This window comes from Cyprinus carpio, chromosome B24 (genome assembly GCF_018340385.1).
Source record: "Cyprinus carpio isolate SPL01 chromosome B24, ASM1834038v1, whole genome shotgun sequence".
NCBI lineage: Eukaryota > Metazoa > Chordata > Actinopteri > Cypriniformes > Cyprinidae > Cyprinus > Cyprinus carpio.
Genome location: NC_056620.1, coordinates 12,407,577 through 12,426,972, shown reverse-complemented (window position 1 = coordinate 12,426,972; position 19,396 = coordinate 12,407,577). Strand labels below are relative to the sequence as shown.

General features: G+C 37.6%; 1 protein-coding gene across 4 annotated transcripts in view; it reads right to left on the bottom strand.

Moving 5' to 3' along the window:
* The window catches only part of tpk1 (thiamin pyrophosphokinase 1), an 85,564-nt gene that overhangs the window by 10,275 nt on the left and 55,893 nt on the right, over positions 1–19,396 (bottom strand). For all 4 annotated transcript variants that reach the window (XM_042751642.1, XM_019071395.2, XM_042751643.1 and 1 more), the window contains exons 7-8: positions 15,832–15,978; positions 14,048–14,159 (exon numbers count right to left, since the gene is read on the bottom strand). In XM_042751642.1, the coding sequence (XP_042607576.1) occupies positions 14,048–14,159; positions 15,832–15,978 (259 nt within the window). The remainder of the gene's footprint in view (positions 1–14,047; positions 14,160–15,831; positions 15,979–19,396) is intronic.

The window sequence follows — 19,396 nt, the reverse complement described above, 5'->3', positions numbered from 1 at the left end:
GATGTATAATTTCCGTAACACTTTCTTTTAGGTTACATGTTAACCTTCATGTAAAACGCTTTGATCAGCCTAAAATGAGGCTGGTCTGTTGGCTGGTTTTAGAGAGCTTTTGAGCACTTTTCAGAAAAGGACAACATCTAAGTTACACTTATCACCAAAAAAAACCAAACAAAAAAAACCTCAGGCTGGTTTAAGAATCAGGGCAAAATGAAAAACAAAACTAAACACATTTAAAAATATATGTTTATAAAAACTTATATGATTAAGGGTACCTAATATGTGAATTCTTGGTTTCAGAACTGGTTTCAGAAATTTTATATATAGAAATTAGTATTTTATTATTTTAGGGCCACCTTTTCAAAAAGATCTGCTTAAGAAAAAATATTTTACATTTTGGCAGACTGGTGATGAATTTGTATGAATTTGTATAATCTTATTTAAATAGCTTTATTTTGTTATTATTATTTTTAGTGGTGGGCCTTCTTGCTTTTTAAAAACTGTATGTTTTCATACAAATCATATCATGAAATTGGGATGGAAGAACAATTTAAATACATGAATGATACACATAATACTAAATATAAAAACTTCTACTTCTTTCCTGTTTTTAAAACTCCAATTTTTACTATAAACAGTAAGTGGCATTAGCTTTCAAATGGTTTAAATGTCACGTTCTGCTCATCCTATAAGCTCACGCTGAGGCGTTCTGAGAAGAACAGTGTGACGTCTTTTAAAGATTCACATGAACAGAGGGTAGTCTGTCAGTGTCCCTTCATTTTCTGCTTCCACTTAAATCCTCCCTCAACCAAGAAACACAAATACAAATACAACCTAACAATGTCAAGGGGAGAGTTAGCAGTAAAGGCTAACAGTACAATTAGCAAAGTAACCAACAAGGATCATGTGACACTGAAGACTGGAGTAATGGCTGAAGAAAATTCAGCGCTGTCACAGAGATAAATTATATTTAAAAGTACTGTATATTAAGATAGGAAACCAATATTAGAAAATGCAATAATATTTCACAACATTACTGTATCTTTGATCAAATAAATACAGCCTTGATGAACATAAGTCATCCATTAAAAGCATTAAAAATCTTACTGATCCCAAACTTTTGAACTGCAGTGTAAAAGCTTCTGCCTCAACTTTTTTTTAATTCAAAGTTGCTTCTCCAACATTTTTTTCCTTCAACATGACAGGCATTTAAACTGAACACTGAACAACAAAACAGAGCAGAAATCCTATTTAAATAGTCACTTTGCATAAATAGCTAAAAGAAAGATTCTTTCTTTCCCTTAAAAAGATAATGAACTTGGCCCAAATGCAATTCTAAGACAATTCACAGAGCAATTAACTCATATGATCATTAGTGAAAGCAGTTTGACAATGTTAAATTGGACAATATTCAGGACTGAGAATACTGTATGTTAAACTAAACCGTCAAGATTTTGCTTGCATACAAGGTTTCTGTGCATAAACCTATATAACCTCTGAACAGATGAGAAACAATAAAGCAGGCATAAACAAAGGACAACACTCCAAGCAGGCAGAATAAAAGCATATTTTTGTGCATTCTTTAAAGTTTCAGTTTTCATCATGTTTTTAAAGTTTTCTTTTTTCAGCATAAAAAACTTAATTTGCCTACATTTAAGTGATTTTGCACAAATACATCTGAAAGAATAAGACATGGTCAAATATATGTACTTAAATCAGCTAAAATTGGCTGTCTGAGACTAATTAGGCTCTACTTTATGCTTCATTTATTTGTCACACAGTATAACACATCTCACACTTTCACCATAGAGATATGGCAAATTTTTATTTCTACCTACAAAAACAGAGGTTTTATGTCTTGGTAAAATATCACTGCAGCATGCTGTGAGAATAGCTGTTCATGTGTCCATCTGTGTGGGGAATATAAATCCTCTTTCGTAAATGGCCTTCGTTTCTACACTCTCTCATTTCATATGTGTGAATTGCACACATAGAGATGGCTCCCATGTGTCTCAATTTCCCTCTTACATCTATACTAATGTTTTCAGCCATGCACCCCCTGTCTGCGGTCAGTCCCCGAAGCTGGTCGATCTGACAGAGCTGGAGTAGAGGTATCTGAGAGCCATTATTCCACACGAATGAGCTTCACGACTTCCAACCTACAATCTCCATGTTTTTTGCTTTAGAAGGGGAGACAGATGAACTGCTGTGCATAGCGACTTAAGAAGTGAGAGAATGGGCTTCTTGTCATGTACAAAAATCCTGTATATGTGTGAGGCAGTGCTCACCAATAAGGTTTTTTTTTTTTTGCTGGCATCAAACACCTGCCTATTTTTTACACGGCAACTAACTATTGTTTAAATGAATTATTTATTTTTTTTAAATGGCTTTTTTGTTATTAGTTTATTATTTTATACTTTTAAAGCTACTTAAAGGGAATACAGTCCAGCTGACTGTACACTGTCTTATAACACAGCAGCTTTCTAAATAAATAAATACATATTATTTTGATTTGAAAATATTTCTATTTACTTTAACCGAATAAAGCTATTTGTATTTAAAATAACTGAATGACTGATTTTTTACAAATATTATTTGTTTATTATTTTACACAGCCAAGAAAAATAGTCCATTACAATGCAGAAAACAATCAGTTATATAAATAATAAATAATACCACAACAAAAAATAATTATTTAAATAATTTGATGAAATAATTTGAAAATAATTGTGTAATGATTTATAATTTTATTTCCAGGTCGGCAAGACTCACTTGACTTTCCTTCAGACAATCTTTATTCTCTGCTTTGAGACACTGGGAGGCTGAGGGAAAAGCTAAAGAACAAAACAAAATGAGAGAGAGAGAGTAGGTGACAAGAGAGAGAGAGAGTGTGTAATGGAGGGAGAGCGAGAAAAAGAGAGAGAGCGAATAAAAGCAAAAAGGAGACAAGCTGTCCTTTCATCTACCTGCAATGAAAAAAACACACACTAAACAGATTCTGTCCTTCAGAGGTCTTTATGGTAATAACTGAAATCTGACAGCAAAGCTATAAATGCCCCGCTTTAACCACAGTAATCACAATAAATATTCACATTGACCGATCTTCTCTAAAAACACCCCACCGACAACTATTCTACGTCACCCCGCTGAGATGTTTATGGTAATTTATCTTATGGGATCATAACACGGTTTCAGTCCGGAAGACAGTCCAGATCTATCATATGGTAAACACAGAGCAAAATGGCATATTACAGTATGTTATAAAACAGTGACCCACCTTCAAGGCCTTCATAAGTAACAGAGACAATCACTACTGTTGTGCAGAGGACAGCATGTGAACAACAATTTTGAGAGTTATATAATGTCTCTTTATTTCCTGTTGGGAAAGTAATGACATTATCCTCACAACAGCTCAAAAAAATTTCACTTGAAGGACTGGATAAAGGAAAAGAAAGTAATATTATTTTCACTTGAAAAAGCGTGGGGCATTAGCTATCAAATGGTCGAAATGTCAAGGTTTGCTCATCCTATAAAAGCTCTCAGTTACACAAACTCATGCTGAGGTGTCCTGAGAAGCACAGTGTGACATCTTTTAAAGATTCACAAGAACAGAAGGAAGTCTGTCAGCGTCCCTTAATTTTCTGCTTTCCCTACCTGCAGATTTAATCCTCCCTCAACAAAGAAACACAAATACAACCTAAAAGTGTCAAGGGGAAAGTTAGCAGTAAAGACTAACAGTGTGATTACCATATCAATACACTGAGATGTAACATATTTAAAGTAGCAAAACTTTACTACATTTTTAAAATAGTGTTTCCAAAATAGTGTAATTCCCTTTCAGTCGGTCACTCTCGACATCACGTCAGATGACCGATGAAATGGGATCTCGCTTAGAGAGACCAATCCACTTGCAGTGTAAACTCAACGAGCCAATGCACATTGGTATGTGATTACTGCATCCAGCTGTCGCTGATCACAGTGCAGCTGGTGCAGCACATATTCAGCTTTTCGCTTTGGATACGAGCGATCACATCGTTCTGCTCCTGATTACTCTACTGAGAGAAGAAGACTGAACGAGTTCAGCGCGCTCTTTGAGAGCTCTTCGTGTTGGTGGTACGGCGCTTCAGCAGTGGTGGTTTCCCATGTTGAGTGGGTTGCACACATCAGGCTGCACTACCCCTGTTTGTGTTGCAGGCGGCCATCTCCCTTGTGCGCTTCAGCACACTAAAAGAGCTTTTTCCCTAAAAGAGCATTTACTTGTGCGTCTTTTTAAAAATGACGTTGTGTGGCAAACTCGACGCTGCATCCTTGTAAAGACGATGTGGTTCTTGTTATAGACAACGTATCACCCAGGTTTTTCTGGATCGATCGCTGCCTCACATGCCTGGGCATTTAGCACACTGAGGTGGCATTTGTGGTCATGAGTCATGTTCTGATTGCAGGAAGATGATCATCTCAGAGTCGCGGGCGTAGGTGTAGGGCTTGAGTGGAGACTCCCAGCATGTCCCGAGTCCTCAAGGTTGGATGACTGGTTCTTCAGGGTGGTCTGCGCTGGTTCTCAGCACCCCACTGCGGTGCCTTTCTTCCCGGAGGTGCATGAGGAGCCTTACACGCTATGGCGTTACTGCAGGTTCTTCAGGCTAAAGCACTGAGGGACCTGCACGAGGGTGGTCACGATCTTCAAGCTCTAAAAGAGCTCAGAACCGCAGCTGATTTCATGCTCCGAGCGACGAAGGTCACCGCGAGTTCTCTGGGTTGTACAATGTCCACACTTGTGGTCCAGGAGCATCACCTCTAGTTGTGTCTGGTCGACATGAGGGATGGCGACAAAGTTTGGTGTGGCCCAGCAGTTCTCGGCTGCACAGGTTGCCGAGGGTGGCCCCCTGCGTCCACCACCGCTCCCGTGCCGCATCTGCAGCAGTCTCAAGCAAGCGGCGCCATGGAGCTTTGGAGAGTATCACATACGTAAACAGCATATGCAATGTATGTACGTGGATATATTGTTTACATTCAAATCAAAGCGTAAACAACTTATCTGCATATGGTGCTGCTGACCAGAAGGGCATACATTGTTTACGTATGTGATACTCTCCAAATTGGCACCAGGGTGATATGGAAGAGACAAATTGTTGAATAAAGTCGTTATTTTTGTTTTGTTTGCACACATAAAGTATTCTCATAGCTACATAAAATTACGTTTGAACCACTGATGTCACATGGATTATTTTCCTTACTACATTTCTGGACCTTCATGTTTGGATCCTAGCTGTCTATGGAGGGCCAGAGAGCTCTCGGAATTCATCAAAAACATCTTAATTTGTGTTCCGAAGATGATTGAAGGTCTTACAGGTTTGGAACGACATGAGGCTGAGTAATTAATGGCAGAATTTACATTTTTTGGTGAACTATCCCTTTAACTGTTTTTGTAATAATTGGCACCAGCACCACCCAAGACCTGTATTTCATCTTACATTTCATACAGTTTACTGTTGACAAACATGATGCAGGGTAACAACTCTATACAATGCCTATAAAATGCAGTTAAGCGCCATTAAAATTTAAGACACTGGGGCAATGAGTTTTGTCTATCACACAAGCATTGAGAGCAATATCAAACCAGTGCTGTTTTTGTCCCATTTCTGATTCATTCCTAAATGACTCCGTTTTAAATGAACCAATGATTAAATGACTCATTCATAAAGAAAGACATTTACTTAATTCCTGAATTAATCAGCAGATTGAACAAATCGAATGATGAATTTGACTCAATTATTTACTCATGAGACATTTACTGCCACCTACAGGCAGTTTTAATTTTGCAAACCTTTCACAAAAAATAAAATAAAAAAATAAATAAAATAAAATAAAATAAAAAAAGATTGATAGTTAACCCAAAAAGAAAAATTTGTCATCATTTACTCACCCTCATGTCGTTTCAAACCTCTATCACTTATTTTCTTTTGAAACATAACAGACAATAATGAAGAATGTTGGTCACCAGAAGAAAAAGACTGTTGGTAACCAAGCTGTTTTGATTAATTACTTTCTTATACGAACAAAAAATACTGAGATGTTTCTTAAATTATCTTCTTTTATGTTCTATAGTTTATATTAGACTAGCCTAAACATTTATGTATAATGAATTATATGTTGAATGAAATAAAATATTTCTTTCTAAAGCTATTTTTGGTAATATTTACTCTATACTTTTCTCATTTTGCAGTAACTCAACAACAGCTTTAAGTTATCCCTTGGGGGAATTTTCACAGCCAAATTTTATTTGTGATTAATTAGATCAATTAATTAATCACCACTTTATGCAATTAACTGGATTAAAAATTTTAATCGACTGACAGCCCTAATATATCTTATATTTAATAAGTATATTAAAATGGTTTTGGGTCAGTAAGATTTCAGTTAAAAAGGGTTTAAAAGGGTTGCTGTTTTTACTTTATTTTGTGTATCTTAGCAAGCGAAAATAACTTCAAAAAATTATTTTTCAGTATGAAAAGCAGTTAAAAAGCACACTAAAAAACAAAACAGTGGCAAAATATCAAGCAAACTCATCTCCCATGGGACTTTAAAAAAGCAAAATGCAGTTGCTTAATTTTAATGATCTGAGGTGCATCAGCTATTTTCAAAGACTCATCAAAGTGAATTTAAACAGTACATGCAGCATTACATGACTGAGCTGTATAAATTTTTATAGGTCTTTTCAGGTGCTAGTGAGACTCCCTTTAAGTGCTCTATGAAGTTCTTGTCAAAAATCAAAATGCCGTTGTGATTACCTTCTCGAAATGCAGCTCCTTCCTTGGTCTGATGACTAACTTTAATATTTGGCCTTGATATCTACCCCTACAGCAATATCAAGGGAGCAGAATAGTAATGGGCCGTAAAGTCATCCCATTCTGCTGCTATTACCAAGAATGAAAGTCTGAGGTCTTAAATCACTCAGGGCCACAGCGGGTGTCCATTAAACAGCCTTTAATGAATTATCCATAACCTCTGGGAAGACACTGCCTTCAATGACATCTCACACACAAAGCGTGCTTTTCAACAGATACAAAATTCGTATCCAGCAAAGCAGCAGGAGCCTTGACCATCTGAGCTGAAGGGTCTCTACAGCATCACTTTGCGCTGGATGTGTCATAATTTGGGGTTAGCAGGGCTTCTGTTGCAAGTGCCATCATCTGCAGAGGTGCTTCTGAAGCGGAGGGAAGCAATATCCCGGCTTGTGCTACAAAAGCTAAATTGAAAAGTTTGAATGAGCGCCGCTATGAGGTTCTTACCCCGAAGTCCACTAGAGAACATCACTAGAGCTAAAAGCTCTGAATGAATCACTCAGCCATGGCAGAAACACCACCAGTGTGCAAGAAACACTTCTGTTCTCTTGTCAAATGAAATCTTAAAATCTTGCTTTCAAAACAATTCTTCACATGTGGATCTTGCAAGTAGTTATGGATTTAATTAAACTGATCAGTTTTTAGTAACTAGTGCAACAGCCTTTTCAAATTAATTAATACAGGCTCGTTCAAATTAAGAACGAAAACTACAGTAATAACAACTACATAACAGTATCTATATTAGCATTCACACAAACAGACAATAACATTCTCTTTATATATATATATAACAGTTATTATATATGGGATGGATTCTGATTGGCTGTGAATGTTCAGGTAGAAAAATAATTCTGAAAATGATTCCAATGACATTGTTCCTCTGTTTTCGTTATAGTTGTTTTGTGGACTTCCCTATACTCAAAGAATTACAACAGTTATTAAAACTTTACAGATACAGTTATTGATATACTATACACTGCTCAAAAAAATTAAAGGAACACTTTTTAATCAGAGTATAGCATCAAGTAAACTTCTGGGATATTGATCTGGTCAGTTACGTAGCAGAGGGGGCTGTTAATTCATTTCAGCTGCTTTGGTGTTAATAAAATTAACAACAGGTGCACTAGACGGGCAACCATTAGAAAATCCCCAAAACAGGAATGGTTTTACAGGTGGAGGCCACTGACATTTTTTTCCCTACTCATCTTTTCTGATTGTTTTTTACCAATTTTGCATTTGGCTAGGGTCAGTGTCACTACTGGTAGCATGAGGCGATACCTGGACTCTACAAAGGTTGCACAGGCAGTCCAACTCCTCCAGGATGGCGCATCAATATGTGCCATTGCCAGAAGGTTTGCTGTGTCTCCCAGCACAGTCTCAAGAGCATGTAGGAGATTCCAGGAGACAGGCAGTTACTCTAGGAGAGCTGGACAGTGCAGTAGAAGGTCCTTAACCCATCAGCAGGATCTGTATCTGCTCCTTTGTGTGCAAGGAGGAACAGGATAAGCACTGCCAGAGCCCTACAAAATGACCTCCAGCAGGCCACTGGTGTGAATGCCTCTGAGAAAAGAATCAGAAACAGACTTCATGAGGGTGGCCTGAGGGCCTGACGTCCTCAAGTGGGCTCTGTGCTCACTGCCTGGCACCGTGTAGCTTGATTGGCATTTGCCATTGAACACCAGAATTGGCAGGTCCGCCTCTTGACAAGACGGGTAATCCAAGCAACACAAGCAAAAGTCCAGGCAAAGTGCAAACATAATCCAAAAGACAAGATGAAAGGGTAATCCAAAATACTCAGGCAAGAATCAGAATAGAGAAAACAGACAAGGCAAGACTAGGCTAAGCAGGCTGTCTAACGTCGCTATCACTGACTAGCGATATGTGCATACAATACTCGGCGTTGAATGGTGGTGTGAGACTGATTTATATAGTGTGTGTTATTGGTAGCAGCTGTGTGTGATTAGTTTCAGGTGAGCTTGTGATTGGTGCAATGGAGCATGGGAAATGTAGTCCAGGGTGATGTGTAACAGTCTATGTGGTGCGAGAGTCAATAAAGTAGGAGGGCGATCTCTAGTGGCAAGCGGATGGAAGTTCATGGACAGGATTTGTGACACTAGAAGATGTTTTCAGTCATGTGCAGTGTTGGGGAAGTTACTTTTGAAAGTAATGCATAATATTGCGTAACAAAATTACTTTTTATGGACGCTACTTTTCTGTTACTTTTTCTGTTAATTTTTAATAACAAAAAAGCCAAAGGTTATATTTTTGGAAACACAATGAAAATAGCGCAACACAACGAAAACTAGCCACAATACAATGAAAATAAGCTGCAACACAATAGAATTAGTGCAATATCATGGAAACTAGCCACAACACAACAGAAACAAGCTGCAAAATACAATGGAAACAAGCCGCAAAACACAGTGGTAGCAAGTCGCAACACAACGGAAACAAGCCACAACACACTGGAAACAAGTCTCAACATAACGAAACAAGCCACAAAACACAATGGAAACAAGCTGCAACACAACAAAATTAAGCCAGAACACAATAAAAAACATATCACAACACAGTGGAATTAGCGTAACACAACAGAAACAAGCCACAAACTTAGAGCAGCACCAAGAAATTAGTCCTGTGCGTTGTGTTGTGGCGATTTCATTGTGTTGTGCACTACTGGGCCACCATACCCTTTCACACCAAAAGTGAAATTAATAAGCCTCAGTCTAAAGGAAGTACCTCTGCAACTTATTCCAAATTTCTCTCAACATGGGGACAGAAGAGCTGTCAATGAATAAATGGGAAACCAAAGTAACTTGAGTTACTTATTTGAATGTTACTTTTCTAGTTACTTAAAAAAGTAATCTGATTATGTAATTAAATTTGATTACAAGTGCAAACAAGCAATGTCAACGAAAGAAAGCATTAACAGCAAAGAATAACATTAGCATACAGTAGCGGCATGGTGTTGGGGACTAATTAAAACTAGTGATGCTACAAACTTAACTACATGTTTTTAGTACACTTCTTCTGCAGTTTTTCCAAAAACAAGTTACTTTTTCATCAAGCAGCAGTATAGAGACCAAAAGTTACATTTGAACACTACAAGTGAATGTTAATATCTAAACACAACTTAGAAGAGACTTTATTAAAAGCACTAAATAGAACTAATGCAATTATGAATTCTAATTAGCAATTATTTACACGTCCTCATAAGTCACCACGCTTTGAGCTAAAACACAAATTAAATTATTTAAATCGCAAGGGCTTGAGTATTTCCCTAGCCACAAAGCTCATAGAAGATACAACATGAAATTCATTGTACTTAGTCTTAAAGACAGCAAACAAACTTTCCAAAAACTAAGTTCTTTTCAGAAAATCCACTAAATGGAGAAACTTATGCAATTATTTTCCAATAACAAAAACACAATTAGGTAAATATTACTATTTAATGTTTACACATCATAAATTCATTAATTATTAAAGAAGAAAATATGGCTAATGGCTAAATTAATTAACTTGTCTTTCTCATGGACTGAGCATTGAGGTCAACAGCCTTTTAATTCTACATTCAACACCAAATGTAACACTGTGAGCTCTCAGTTTTCAGTTTGAGTAGGAGCAGGTCAACACTTTCAGAGAAAACAGCAGACATGCCCTTAGTGAAGCTGAACATTTTGTGGCTTGTTATCTCAAATAACTGTAATACATGAACACAAGCCAGGAGTTGTGGTGTTTTCCTTGGCAGCCCATCATGATTACCTCACCCTGGCATTTTTTTCCTGTTATGCATTCATTAATATATTCCCAAAGGTTTTATAAACACATACTCTGGAACTCTTCTCAGTGTACAGACATCTGCCATGCCTTATGTGTGTGTGTGTGTGTGTGAGTGTGTGCGTGTGTGTGTATGAGCGCTGTTTATGAGGGTTATAAGTGTCATCTAGCTGCTGGTGGTAAGTTGCTTAAGGTTAAGTGTCTTGGCAGGTCTTTTTCCCAGGAGAAGGCACTGAATGGAGTAACTCAGTCTAAACGTGGAATTCTCTTACGCAGAATTTAACTGTACATCAACCTTAGGCTATTTTGAGAAGATAAACTCACACTTCTGCACTTTTTATCTGGAAACATTCACTAATGTGTAAACACTTCTGTGGTTATGAATAATCCATAAAATACTGAGAATAATTAAGACTTACTGAAAGAAGAAAGGGGAGAGAAGAGTCAAATGTTTTAAGTGAATTGAGTTTTTACAAAATAGGAAAGGAAATAATTACATATTTTTTTGAAAATAATTTATTTTAAAAGAAATTAAGACTTTTTATTTAGCAAGGACATTAAATTTATAAAAAAACAAACAAAAGATTTCTATTTCAAATGTTGTTCAAACTATTCATCTAATAATCCTGAAAAAAATTATCATGAATTCAACAAAAATATTAAGCAAGCAGAACAACTGATTTTTTATTATTATTATTACATTGATAATACTTAGAAATTATTATTTTAATGACAACTGTTTCTTGCCATCACAGGAAGTCACATTTTAAAACATTTTCAATATATAAAAGGCATATGTTTGCATCATCATCGCAATACTTCTTAGAAAGAGTGATATGTTTGATAAAGCTGTTCAATAAAGCTCATTCCTGTAGTTTATAAATGCTTTATACAGAGTGAGTGACTATAACTGGATTTTCAAAAACTAATAATCAGCTAAAATTAAAAAGAATAGTCTGCTGTGATACATTTCTATTATATTTACTATTACAAAAAAAAAAAAGAAAAAAAAAAAAGGTCTCCATTGTACTAGATATTTCTAAAACCCCAAAGGCAGCATTATTCAAACTCATACAGGAAATTACAAAAGTGATTACTGGTAGTTTATCTCTCAGAAAATGTTTCTCTCGTTATCACACTCAAAACTCAAGGGAGACTGGGCAAAGCTGAGTGTAATGAGACAAAACAAGACTAATAAACACAGCACCAAGAGATGCGACAAATATGCATGTTATATAATTTGTGTGTTCATTACTCTTTCATAGTGCATATGGGGCTGTCACGCAGCTTCTAGAAATTTCACTAATTTACAAAATAACAATAACCTTTTTTTTGTGATGTTCATTTATCAGAATCAGAATCAGAATAAGCTTATTTATTTATTAAATAATACAGATAATTTAATTGTTCACACTATTGATATAAACAATATTTATATATAATTTTAATTCTTATCATATAATTATGTATAATTTATGTATAGTTTAAAAAATACCCATGTAATGATATAATCAAACTTAAATGCAAATGTAAGCATCTAAAAATAATATACACAAAAAACGTGTCTGTGGTGACATTTCTCCAAAATTATATTACATTGCATGTTGTTTTCAAAGTGAGTGGTGCGAAAAGCATGTTCCATTTCATCTGGAACAATTGAATATGAATTTGGCACAATTTTATTATGTTAGTTGCTGAAAAATTACACGTTCAGTGAGTTGCGCTAAAAGGTTAATACTTTATTGCGTTTGAAAATATTGTTCCACCTAGACTAAACCCTGCCATAAACCTAATCGATCTGATTGTGTTAAAAAGCAAAAATAAAGATAAAACAAAAACCACATTTGCTGAAGCAACTACAGTATGCCATTTTAGTTTGCTTCCACTAAAATGGATAAAGTATTTGAGTAGTTTTATTATATCTTTAGTTTCATTGGACCCGTACTGAGTGCTCCTCATCACAAGTGCAATTCTGTACCAGGTGAGCCACTGAGCAAGTTTAACATGTCAGAAAAGCCATACATATGGAGCTGGTTATGTGATGCAAATGTCTGAATGTATTGGTTTACAAATCATGTACTACAGTAAAAGTGTTTTGAGATCATAAAATATTGTGCAATGAAATGCAATTAAAACTGAAAGTACAACTGCAGTGAATCGTATAGGTATGTTTGCAGAGTTTTGCAAAAACAAAAAAAAAATGTAGATATAGACATTTTTCAGTAAGCCTAGGTTGGTCATATCACATAAAAACAATCTGAATCTAAATTTATCATACAGGCCCTTGATTTCTACAGACCAGTTACAGTTCACATTCACAGTACACTAACTTCTTTAAAACCCATACACCACTGAGCTTATTAAAGCTGTTTGTTTTGAAGTCAAGGTCAAAGGTCATAGTCCAGACCCATCACAATCAGGCAGAAAATCCTCCTTTTGCAAAAACGGCAGGCTGCTGACACAATAAAGCTAAACTTTTCAGTCATGTATCTGTCACTTTAGTCCCACCGCAACAACACCTCCGGTGCCCTCTGCAGGATTTAACAGGAGGAGGGGCGCTTGCTTTTTCACGACAAGCCCCGGCCTCCGCAGAAAACTTGCTGGAGATTATTCTCGTTGACAGCTTGCATTAGCAGATCAAAGGCAAACAGTTGGGCTACATTACTATTCCCTCTAATGTCTTCAGTCAGAGTAGTCATTTGGCACACCTTTAACATTTAATGCACGTAGGAGGCGGCCCACTTTCACCCACTCAGAGCTACAACCCTTCATAACCACTAAAGACAAGCTTTTAGATCACCATAGTTTGATTTAGTTTCAAAGAAAAGGTGAAGTTGATCCTAAAAGGTGAAGTGTGTAGTTTCTTCAAACCATTTGTTTGTCAGAACAATGGAAGATTTTGGTGATCTTGGTTATGCAGCAATTACAAACTTCATATTTTATATTAGAAAAGTGTAAAAATCCTCCATGTTCCTTTATAGAATTTAAAAAGTAAGCAAAAACTGTCTAGCATTGAAGTGAAGATGGATTGCACAGTGCACAGTCCTCAAAACAGTTTGTTTCTTTTCTTTTGTTAATCTGAGAGCCTTCCTCTCAATGGGCTATTCCTAGAGGAAATAGTGTTTTTATTTCATGAAACAAAATGAACAACTTGAAAAGCAAATGCTATTGAGAAGCTTAAACCCAATGATGTAAATGTGAGCCCTTTCTAAATCTAGGCCTGACAAACTGCATCAACTGTAACATCAGTGGGTGTTTGCTGGAGATTTGAGCTGTCAGGGGTAATGAATGTCTCCTAACTAGGACAGGCCATGTAAATAGAGCAAAGAGGATGGTGCAGACCGGGAGATGGTCCTCTGGGATGTCCGTGTGTGTGTGTTTTGGTGTTTGAGTGGGTGGACAGACCTGTGGCCTACAGGCGCGCAACTCACCCAAGTTCCATTTAAGACCAGAAGTGGTGGTTAGACAAGGGCTGCCCACAGGAACCAGACTACACCATTTTCCTTCCAAGCCAGTGTTCACGTTCAGACGGTGTTGTCTGCCCTGTAAGTGTGAACAAAAGAGTAGGAGATGGTCATAGAATGGAATGAGACTCTGTTTGAAAATCTAGTAGAGGTGGGAAAATAACAAACATAAATTAAGATATTTCTTATGAAATACGAGAGCTTTCTGACCCTGCATAGACAGCAACGTAACTACCACGTTCAAGGCACAGAAAGGTAGTAAGGAAAATGTAAAAATGTGTCATCGTACTCTCGTGAATGCGCGCCGAAGACTAAGCGGGAAGAGAAGAAATTGTTGAATAAAGTCATTATTTTTGTTTTCTTTGCACATAAAAAGTAATCCCGTAGCTTCATAAAATTATCGTTGAACCACTGATATCACATAGACTATTTTAACAATGTCCTTACTACCTTTCTGGGCCTTGAACATGGTAGTTCTGTTGCTGTCTATGCATGGTCAGAAAGCTCTTGGATTTCATCAAAAGTATCTTAACTTGTGTTCCGAAGATGAAGACGATCTTACGGGTTTGGAACAACATGAAGGTGAGGAAGTAATTACAGAATTTTCATTCATAAATTTATTGTATGGCTACAGAATATTTGAAATATAGTATGCCAGTACATTCTTAAGTCTGCAAGCTCACTTAGATGCAAATTAGCACTAACTATCTTAAATAAGTCTGGGGCAGCTGGTAGTTTTAGAATTGATTATAAAGGTAATATTTATGTAATATTATGCCAAGAGAGACTCTAAATTCAAATATATACTCCTCCACTGCAGACCTGCAAGGATAGAGAAATAAACGGTCAGAAAAGCTGAATTTTAAAACTTTCTCACCCGCAGAGGCCCTCAGTTCTCATCACAGACAACAGTCTAGTTCAATATTGTGATAATTTCAATTATCACATTTCTAAAGCTGTGTACTGTTGTCAACATACACACACACTTACTTAAAAAATGAATGACGACGCTTCTAAAATTACAGATATTCTTGCAAGTTGGCTGGATGTTCCAAGAACTATTTTTTTAAGTAATAATTACCACCTATTACATCTGGCAAGTTAGATGCTATTTATAAATATTTTATTTTAATCTAAACATGCGCTGTGCAAACATCAACGTTTGATTATTCAAAACTACTTATGATCTGTCTCTGAAAAGCCAGGAATAGCAGTAAATGAGTGTTACACAGACAGAGAACTAAATTAATGTTTTATAAGTCTGCTTTATGAGGGACTGAAGCAGTCAAGGACATCTTTATATAGACTGAGATGCATTGACTTAAATTTCTGGCCCATTACAAGAGCCGATAGATTAAGATTTTCACAATCATCTCAATGTCCTATATTCTCTATGAGCCTCAGCGGTTTATTAAATATTCTAATGCAGAATGCAAAGTAATGCAGCCAAACCAATTCTGTAAGGTTTTTTATTAGTTGGACAAGATTACAATGTCTTACTATTTTCTATACATATCTGCAAAATTCAAAACAAGGGCTTTTCATGTACTATATAGTGTTACTGTGCAAATATGAGTTGGGCTGATCTCTAAAGCATCATAAAATACACACATGCATCTGTCACAAGCCTTTACTTGCTTTATATAGCAGTGTAGAATGAAAATGTTGACAATGCATTCAGAATTTTTTGGATCATGTGCTGTGACACGAGTGCATTAGTACATGCTAATAAGAGGGAGAGATGTCTTTACCTCTTGGAGGAGGACAGCAAGAGAACGGTCTTGTATAACCACCACAGGCAGGTCGGTCATCTTCTGGGCATGGAACAAGGTCTCCACCGTGGCCATGATCTGGTCAAAGCGGCCTCCAAGACCACCCAGGGTTACGATGGTATCTATCTGCAAAAAATGGTAGATGAGTAAATAAATAAAATAAAATAACCACAGTTATGTTGCACAAACAAATGAATGTACAAACAACTATCCAAACGAATGAATGAACAGATGAATGAGTAAACAAATTAGTGATAGTGTGAGCAAACGGCAGATAATCTACAGGAGAGATGTTCTTAAAGTGCTACACGAATGAACAAACAAGTGAGCAAACGAACAAACAAATTAACAAATGAATGAACAATCAAATGATTTTCTTTGTAACTCCAGGAAAATGGTCCATATTTTTCATACAGTGCTACTGCACCAACAAATGACCGAATGAACAAACAAACATATTAAATCAACAAACAAACAAACAAATTAATTAGTGTGTGTGTGATCAAAGCAGCATACATTGATTCTCCATGCAGTTCCAGATTGTTTTAAAAGTGCTAATGCATCAACAAATGAATTAACAAATTCATTTGTATGTGCTTAAACTGTGGATTCTTTACACAATGTAAGAATATGTGTTAAATGTGATATTGCATCAACAAATGAATGAACAAACAAATAAACAAATGAATGAATGAACAAACAAACAAAAAACGAATTAAATCAACAAACAAACAAATTAATTAGTATGTGTGTAAGCTGTGGATACATTCTTTACACAACGGCAGAATAAATGTTTTAATTGTGATATTGCACCAATAAATGAATGAACAAACAAACATACAAATAAATTAACAAACAAACAAGCAAATCAGGAATTGTGGGAGAAAAGCAGTGGATTACGATTTTGTAACCCAAAGGTAAATGTTCTCAAAGTCTTGAACGGACAAAGAAATTAACGAATCAACAGATGAATAAGCAAACAAGTGAAAGAATGATTGATTGTGGGAGCAAAACAAGTAGATTGATATTGTTTTATGCAACTATTGTTTTAAAATGGACAAACAAATGATCAAATGAATGAATGAACAAATGGTCAAACAAATCAGTTATTGTGAGTGCAAAGTAGTGGATGAAGTTTATTTATGCAACTCCAGAATAAATATTTTAAAAGTGCTGTTGCTTCAACAAACGAATACACAAATAATCAAATGAATGACTGAACGAACGGACAAACAAATGAGAGATTGTGGTACGCAGATTTTGCAAGTTGATGATAAATGTTCTGAAAGTGCTTTTGCAAAGTTGCACCGTAGCCTTTTCCTTCCCACTGCAGCAAAAAATGATGTCCTTCTTCACTAAACAACAGAATCATACATTATGGAAAGTATTCAGAGGGAACAGTGCAGACCGGAAAATGTTGACTTGGCAGAAAGTCTTTGATATTTGCTCCCGGGACCATTTGTCTGAATACTGCAATGTACCCATCACCCTGTGAGATCCAACAACTCTACAAGACAAAAACCTCTTTAAAATGCACAGAGGGTAATCAACACTTCACTACCAGCCCCCACTGGCTCATTTAAATAGCGGGACTTATGAGACATCTGACACATAAATTGTTCATGTTACAGTGCCTTTGTAATTATGTGGACTGATTGCAAAACTTTTTTAAAAAGCAAAGCAGAAATGATCATATGTTCGCAACTTGTACTTGGAGTCTGAGGGTCAAAGTACGTCTTCACATTACCTGCAAAGTCTTATACGTAAGTTCAAACTTTTTCAGCAAAATGCAAAAAAGCGTCTCACAGAGCCATTTCTGTAATTATTGGTATAATGTTTGGTACACTTTTCAACTTATTCATTCCAACAACTGCTCAATTAGTCAGGAAAAACCATGGTTCCCTTTCAGTCGTTCAATATTGTTTTGTTGTCTTTTAAAGTTTTTTTTTGATATAGCTTTTATATTAGTATGTACTTCGAGTGTAAACTAAACGAGCCAATGCACATTGGCATGCAATTATTGCATCCAGCTGCCGCTGATCACAGTGTGAGTATAATAAGGCAGCAGGTGCAATGCATACCAGCTTCTCGCTTCGGAGCCGAGCGTTAGTATTGTTCTGTTCAACTGTGTCTGCTGTGAACTACGAGTTCAGACCTCGCACTCCTCACGTACCCAAGAAAGGCGGTGGGTTACGACTGATCTTGGATCTGCGAATTTTGAACCGGGCCCTTCATCTGCTACCATTCAAGATGTTGACGCAGAAACGCATCTTCGGGAGCATCCGTCCCTGAGATTGGTTTGCAGCGATCGACCTGAAGGACATGTACTTTCATGTATCGATCCTTCTGCGCCACAGACCTTTTCTGCGGTTTGCGTTCGAAGGACAGCATATCAGTACAAGGTCCTGCCCTTCTGGCTGTCCCTGCATCCCCGTGTCTTCACGAAAGTCACGGAGGTGGCTCTTGTTCCCCTCAGAGAGCAGGGTGTTCGCATTCTCAACTATCTAGACAATTGGCTGATACTTGCACAATCTCGGGATCAGTTGTGCGAGCACAGGGACCTGGTGCTCCGGCACCTCAGCCTGTTGGGCCTTCGGGTCAACTGGGGAAAGAGCAAACTCTCGTCGATGAAGAGGATCTCTTTTCTCGCTATGGAGTTCCTCACAGAGGAACGTGCGCGGTCAGTGCTAGCCTGCTTGAATATGTTCAAGGGCAGGACAGCGGTCAGTGCTAGACTTTTTGAGTGTGTTCTGGGGCTTATGGCAGCTGCAGCGGCACTTACATCGCTCGGCCTATTACATATGAGACCGCTCCAGCACTGGCTTTATGGCCGAGTCCCGAGGTGGGCGTGGAAGCGCGGCACTCACCGGGTCCAAGTTACACCGGCCTGTCGCCAAAACCTTACCCCGGCTGACTCCCAGGTAATCCTGAGGCCCCGGCCCGGCTATGTGCCCAAGGTTCCCACTACAATCTTCAAAGACCAAGTGGTGAACCTGCAAGCGCTGCCCATGGAGGAGGCAGACCCAGCCCTGACTTTGCTCTGTCCCGTCCGAGCATTGAGATGCTAGGTAGACCGGACACAAAGCTTCAGGACCTCAGACCAGCTCTCTGTCTGTTACGGAGGCCGGCAGAAGGGGAATGACTTCTCTAAGCAGAGGGTAGCCCACTGGATTGTGGATGCCATAATCCTGGCTTATCAGGCACAAGTGTGTGCCCTGCCTGTTCAGGTTGCGAGCTCACTCAACTAGAAGTGTTGCATCCTCCTGGACGCTGGCTCGTGGTGCCTCGCTGACAGATATTTGTAGAGCTGCGGGCTGGGCAACCCCTTACATGTTCGCTAGGTTCTATAGCCTTCGTGTAGAGCCGGTATCCTCCTGTGTTCTCACCTCAAATGGGTAGTGACACGAGAGGCCCCGGTTAGTGTCGGCTGCTAAAACTGTCTGTACTGTAGACCCTGTTGAGATCCTCCATCACCCTAGGCAGCTGGACGCGGTGGAACGTCCAGCGCCAGGCCTTCATGATGAATCCATGAGAACCGTGGAAA